The sequence below is a fragment of the Habropoda laboriosa genome, unplaced genomic scaffold (genome assembly GCF_001263275.1).
Source record: "Habropoda laboriosa isolate 0110345459 unplaced genomic scaffold, ASM126327v1 scaffold291, whole genome shotgun sequence".
NCBI lineage: Eukaryota > Metazoa > Arthropoda > Insecta > Hymenoptera > Apidae > Habropoda > Habropoda laboriosa.
This window is the reverse complement of record NW_017100515.1, coordinates 439,342-446,352: the sequence shown is the minus strand read 5'-3', so window position 1 is coordinate 446,352 and position 7,011 is coordinate 439,342. Positions and strand designations below refer to the sequence as shown.

Here is a 7,011-nt window from a genome sequence, read left to right as displayed (position 1 = left end):
TAATACTTAATTGTGTTGGACATACAACAACAGTATTTACAAATTTATTGTATTCTATAGCATTGGTTGCTATGACAAAATCTTCTATACTTTGGAGCAGTTTGTCAATTTCATTGTTAGCATTGCAAGGACTGTATCCTATTTCACTTATAGTACCAACAATCATCTATATTGCTCGTTCTAACAGTACAAAACAAAAAAGGAATATTGTAATCTTTATTATGGCATTTATAAGCATGTTAACAGCTCTATTTTGCATTTCTTATTACATCATGGGAAGTTGGTCATTCATTTCAAGTACACTTGGTTTTATTTTAACAGTTCCTGATTTACGTCCAAATGTAGGACTTTATTGGTACTTTTTTACAGAAGTATTTGAGAATTTTAGATGGCTTTTTATTGCTTCTTTCCAAATAAATGTTGGTCTATTATACATAGTACCATTGGCATTAAGACTACGACATGATCCTATGCTGTTAGCATTTTCTTATTTAGCAATTGCTGCCATATTTAAGTCTTATCCTTGCATAGGGGATGTTGGATTTTATATGTCTCTTTTGCCACTGTGGAAGCATTTGTTTCAATGTAAGTTTTTATATGAACCATATTAATTGTTTCTCATTTATTAAATATATAGTATAATGATATAACAATTTTATATCTCCTTACAGATACACGACAGGGATTCATTGTAGGCTGTTTCATGTTATTTTGTACAGTTTTTGCACCTACTGTTTGGTATCAGTGGATTTATGCCAGATCAGCAAATGCAAATTTTTACTTTGGAGTCACATTAGCATTTGCCATAGCACAAATTTTTTTACTAACAGATATTCTTTTTGCGAGTGTGAAACATGAGTATGCTATACGTTATGGTATTAAGGATGTTAGTGGAAGTACAGTGAAATTAATTTTAGAATAAAGTTGTATTTTAAAAAGTTTAACATTAAAATTATTAACTGAAGTTTCAAAGTTGAAAGAGGCTATTTCTAAATGTTTATAAACTATGATAATTAAAAAAAAAATTAATTTCTATCAATCATAAAATTTAATATGTTGTTTCATAAAATCTTCAGGTTATACATTTTTTTTTAAATAGGTTGGTTACTAAGAAAAAAGCTAAAAATTCCATTCATATTTTTATTTTATTCTGGCTATTTAATTACTTGTATCACAATTAATAACTAAACAATCTATTCAAATATTATTATTAAATGTAGAAATGTAAACAAAAACATCTTTTTACAAAATAATAGAATATTAAATATTTTTCACAGAAAAATACTTTATTCATTTTAACATTAATTTGAAGTTATCGGATATTTTCTCGTAGATTGAAACATGCATGATTTTTTTTACAATATTCCCATAAAGCATTCCAATACTTGTCTTTACAAAGAACAGATTGATTTCCCACTACTATTAGAAGATATTTTGCTCTTGTTAGGGCAACATTGAATCGCTGAAAAAATATAATTTAATTATCATACTTAAAACATTTAACACATAAATAAATTAAGTAATTTGCTTAGATATCATGTGAAACCATACCTTTGAATTAGACAGAAAACCAATATGTTCTCGGCCATCATGTACAAAACATTTTGAGCGTACTGTACTTAGAAGTATTATTTCTTTTTCACGCCCTTGAAATCTTTCTACTGTTCCAACAGTTATATCGTTTAATTGATGCATCTTTAATCTTTCTTCAATTTTTCTTGTTTGTCCCCTAAATGGTGTTATAATGCCAATATTGTTTTGTTGAATTTTATAACTGTTGAGCTTGGCACACATCAATTTCTTTGTAAACTCTGTTATAACTGTGACTTCTTCTTCATTATAAACGCTAAAACAAATAATATATTTAATTTTACTTATGCCAAAAATTATATTTAAATTCCGTTACTCAAATAAAAACTTTGTAAGTAATATAGAGTAATTACCTCTTATTTGCCATTGTCATTTCATTACCTTTAACGACAAAAAACATAATGGGGAATGTATGATTTGATAATACTGTCCAGTCTGAAGTTATATTATTTATATTGGAGTTACTACAACATATTAATTCCTTGTCATAAAATAATTTGTTGGGTATATGTAAAATGGCCTCCTTACTACGGTAATTGCGAATTAATTTCGTTATGTAACGTGAATTATATTCATTATTATGTCCTTTCTGATATGGCTCACATTCCATTAACCTTTCTAACAAAGACTTCCCTGAAAGTATAATTAAATTTCATATGAATTAATAAAATACTTGTATAATATCACTTTGAAAAATATAAAATGTACCAAGCAAATGTTCAATTCTTTTACATTGAACTATGGGTCCAAGTTGATGAGGATCACCAGCAACAATAATTTGAGCATGGAGTATTCCTTCATTTGGTTTATTTTGTGAACTTATGAGTGTAAGTGGAATTAGTGATTCCAATTCTATACTTTGACTAGCTTCGTCAATAAATACATATGAAAAGTGGTCACTGTATAAATTAAGTTTTACCAATCTGCACTTAACAAATTACAAGTACTATTAGAAATATAATTATTTAAACATTTACAAAAATAAATACAAAACATACCTTATACATGTTGTTAATGTTGTAATAACGAATAATTTGCTGCAAAAATAAAACAATAACTTACCTATCTGTAGATGCTGCATACATTCGAAATATTTCTTTACAAGGAAGTATACATAATAATCTCTTTGCAATTTCATCTGCTGCTGCATTTGAAGATGTACATACTAAAATATGCTTGGACATATAATGTTTCCTAATCTATGGAGTCATTAAAGTTTTAGGATGAAATAAAAAATACATTTTTATTGTACATATTATACTATAAATTATATTAGATTATACCTGGCAAATGGTTTCCACTAATGTTGTTGTCTTCCCAGTACCAGGAGGTCCAAACAAAATATATGGTGCAGGATGTGCTGAATTATTCAAAATACTATTCACAGCCTTTTGTTGTTCTGGATTTTCTGCCACACTTTTATTAAACCAATCTGAAACACTACATCATACATTATAAGTAAATGGAAATGTAATATAGATATTAAAATGTTTGTATTAAAAAAAACATACAATTCTGGATAGATATAAGGATTTGTATGTATTTTAGGATACACTAAACTGACTAAATTATATTTAGACATAATGTATAGGACATAATGGTAACATTTTATTGTCCAGTCTGAAGGTACAAAATGAACATCAACAATGGAACCAGAAAGTTTGCTGTTTTGAGACCTAAATAATTATTAAAACTGGTTATTATTGTTTACGTATTACTTTAAATTGTACTTGTTTTTAATTGTTGCAAAAATTACTTTAAATATACTTACGCATCAAATAAGGTCACATATACATTTTGTTGTACAATATCTGTTACTCTGCTATAATATATACGTTTTGAGTTCACTAATTGCAATTTCACTACATCATCAATATTAACAAATAAATTATCTTTATCTAAAGTAGGTATGTTGATTACAAGTGTGTCAGAAGTCTGTTTAAGAGTTTGATTTTTCAAATTATGTTTTGCCATATTTAATTTAAGCTCGTGGTACTCAACATATAACAAAATTTTGAACAGTGTCAAATAATATTTGGGTTCTATTTTTTTTAGGTTTGGAAGATTATTGAGGAGTTTTCTATAATTTTTGCATAAGTTGCTATCTCTAGGATATTCTCTTAGATTATTCTTTAAAACTTTATTTAAAGCATTAGGTGGTTCAAATTTTATTAATGATATTTGTTCACATACTCCAAAACTGGTGCAATGCCTAAGATAAAAATAAATGTACAGTTTAGCAAATTAGAAATAGATTACATTAATTTTGTAAAATAAGTAAAATTATTTGTTATATAATATAAAATACTTACGTGCTTTTTCCAATAAAGGCTTTTCTGTTTGTATTTTTATTATTTACCATGTTGGAAGAATTATTTAAGTAACACACTTCCTAATTGACTAAACATACAAAACTGCTATAAAAGATATTCTTTTGTATTAATATCTTCCAACGTAATATGTATATACATACGTATCCTTCGAGTACGGGGGTTTCCAAGCTAGTGAAAAGTACTAACAGTTTGACCATCTCATATTATATATTCTGCTGATACAAAGGAAAAAAAATGTTATCATTATTACATGATAATATTTATAAACGTATGGAATTTGAAACTTTAATATCGATCATTGTTACATTTTTTAATAATAAATAAAATTTTGTATGCATATTTGGAAAGAGCATTTTTTCAGCTTTAAAATAAGTATAAGAACAAAACATTGTTTTTAAGTACAGCTGAAATACTGGTATTGAAATGGTGATATGTTGGCTCCTTTGGTTCAATTTTTCAAAATTTCAACATTGAATAATTGGGAAACCATACGGGAGAGAAGGCTAAAATTTTATACAGTTTAGTTTCTTGAAATTATCAACAAGTGCTGTTAGTTTGAAAAAATCAATGACTATGGTAGCATTTCTCGTACATTTTGACATTGAATTGTTTGTACGCAGATAGTGTTTCTTACTTTGTCTGCTCCTATGCTACTACTCTTTAGCAATAAGATATTTTACGTATTTCCATTTTTTATTCTTCAACGGTCATATCTTTCATTTTTGATATTCAATCAATTTCTCATACACTATCTTCAATCACTTAAAGCATTTTCTTCTTTACATTTCTGAAAATATTCATATAACTGATTATTTTTTAAGTTTTTGAAATTTGTTATTGATAACGAAAATAAAATGGGGAAGTCTGTTTACTCGCAAATAAAGTTTGGATAGTATTAGCTTACTAGGTACATATTATATTCACTGGTTGAGTACACTGTTGTATAATCTTGTGCGTATAGTGTCCAATGTAGGTACAGTATTATTCGTAAATGACAATTTGACGGTGTGCATGTGACGTCGATACTTTTTATTGCATCTTAGGATGTATGTCTTAACGATTTTACCTTAAAAAATGGTTACATTGCATTTATTAATGACAAAAGTATGTTACAATGTAATCATAGACAGTGTAAATTGTAAACAATTTTGAAAGTTGTCGAAGTAGACACGCAAAATATAATTGCAAATAGCCTTCTGTTAATTTTCACTTGTTATTTTTACTTATATCTATTATTATTTAATGTTTCATTTCCTCCTAAAATTGAGTCAAATTGTTACGGTTTTCATCAGTTATCAAATATTAAAGTGATTGATTTGAAAAATAATCCATTTTTTATATTGTCTAACTGTATCCTTTATTCAAAATTATGTAAATTGAATTTTAAAGCATGGAAAGCGTGTATACTATGATTAATTTTGTATCCATAGTATAATTTAAAAATATTCTTTTAAAGATACATATGACTAAGAGGTTCTTTTTTATTTTAGCAAAAATGTCAGAGTTAATGGATAATTCTAAAGAAAAGATCGATATAATTCTTCCCAGGCAAGGTTTGCTATACCAAAAAGAAAATTTGGATTATATACTTTGTAAACCCAAATTAATTCCATTAAAATCAGTTACCTTAGAAAAGTTAGAAAAAATGCAAAAGGATGCTGAGTTAAAAATCAAAGAAGCTGCAGAAGAAGATACTAAAGCAAAGGATAATGAATAAGTCATAAGAACTAAAGGCAAAAAGCATAAAAATAACTATAAAGTTATGGTGAAATAAAATAAAAAATTACCATCATGGTTCTTGGAGTATTCGTAACAGAGATTGTAGTAGCATTTTGTCTTGCTGCAACTTTATTATATAAATATGGAAATATTTTTCGACATCATATCATTGTTACAATCTCTGTACTCATAGCATGGTATTTTTCACTGCTGATAATATTTATATTACCATTAGATGTCTCATCGGTAAGCAAATATTTAATAATAGTAATGATATTAAAGTAATTTATATATTATAAGTTAATTTCAAGTTAATGTTAATTTTTTACTGTTTCAGACTGTGTTCAGACAGTGTGTTGAACAAAATATTCATAATAATACTAAGACAAACTCGGACAGTACAACAGCAATACCATTTCATACTTGCAAAGAACCTTGGCCTAATGTACCAGAACATATATTTCCAAATTTATGGAGAATTGTATATTGGACCTCACAGTGTTTAACATGGTTGATATTACCACTCATGCAGTCTTATATAAAAGCAGGAGATTTCACTGTTCAGGGGAAGTTGAAATCTGCTTTGATAGATAATGCTATATATTATGGAAGTTATTTATTCATATGTGGTATTCTTTTGATATACATAGCGTTAAAACCTGGTTTTGATCTTGATGGGTAAGTATGATACATTGATATGCCAAATAATAAAAGAATATATTATATAATTTGTATATGTATACCTTGTAGTCAAAAGCTAAAAGCTATAGCATCATCTGCATCAAATACATGGGGTTTGTTTTTGTTGGTATTACTCCTTGGATATGCACTTGTAGAAGTTCCTCGTGGATTATGGAATGCTAGCAAGCCTGGATATACTTTAAATTATAGTTATTTTAGAGTTGCTAAATTAAGTTTAGATAAGTATGAAGCAGAAGATGCAGTAGATGACATACTTGAGGTAATTAAATATGTTACATTTATAATATTTAATAATTTTTATCTTTGTTTTGTATTTACTATATTTTTTAGTCTTTGCAAGCTGCTACAGTATCTATTGGGCCAGGACATCCTTTCCATTGTAACTTAGAAACAATTTTTCAAAAAATTCCAGCAGAATTAAAAGATAGAATGAACAGGAGGCAGTTACCAGATGATACACCAACTGATACACCATCTGAAAAAGCTTTAATTCGTTTACATAGACATGTCTGTTATTAATAAAATATACTATGTGTCTTTCATATATAAGTATACATAAAAATAATAGTTTACTAACTTTTCCATTAGACTATAAAAGCACTGCAAACTTTACAACGTATAGAAACTCAATGGGGAATTTTAGTTGATAAAATAATTGATTTGGAAG

General features: G+C 27.3%; 3 protein-coding genes across 3 annotated transcripts in view; 2 read left to right on the top strand and 1 right to left on the bottom strand.

The window, feature by feature from the left end:
* The window catches only part of LOC108576354 (phosphatidylinositol glycan anchor biosynthesis class U protein), a 1,592-nt gene extending 670 nt beyond the window's left edge, over positions 1–922 (top strand). Inside the window, exons 4-5 of the mRNA XM_017939326.1 lie at positions 9–585; positions 672–922. Of these exons, the coding sequence (XP_017794815.1) occupies positions 9–585; positions 672–922 (828 nt within the window). The remainder of the gene's footprint in view (positions 1–8; positions 586–671) is intronic.
* A 390-nt stretch (positions 923–1,312) lies between these two features.
* Positions 1,313–3,952, bottom strand: LOC108576353 (putative helicase mov-10-B.1). The gene is made up of 10 exons (XM_017939325.1): positions 3,903–3,952; positions 3,362–3,802; positions 3,102–3,266; positions 2,874–3,030; positions 2,653–2,789; positions 2,589–2,612; positions 2,299–2,513; positions 1,944–2,223; positions 1,552–1,846; positions 1,313–1,462 (listed from the first exon to the last, which is right to left on the bottom strand). The coding sequence occupies exons 1-10, from the start codon at positions 3,950–3,952 to the stop codon at positions 1,313–1,315; spliced, it is 1,914 nt and encodes a 637-aa protein (XP_017794814.1).
* Positions 3,953–5,714: 1,762 nt separating this feature from the next.
* Positions 5,715–7,011, top strand: part of LOC108576352 (LMBR1 domain-containing protein 2 homolog) — a 2,698-nt gene continuing 1,401 nt past the window's right edge. The window contains exons 1-5 of the mRNA XM_017939324.1: positions 5,715–5,888; positions 5,980–6,320; positions 6,393–6,603; positions 6,675–6,851; positions 6,933–7,011. Of these exons, the coding sequence (XP_017794813.1) occupies positions 5,715–5,888; positions 5,980–6,320; positions 6,393–6,603; positions 6,675–6,851; positions 6,933–7,011 (982 nt within the window). The remainder of the gene's footprint in view (positions 5,889–5,979; positions 6,321–6,392; positions 6,604–6,674; positions 6,852–6,932) is intronic.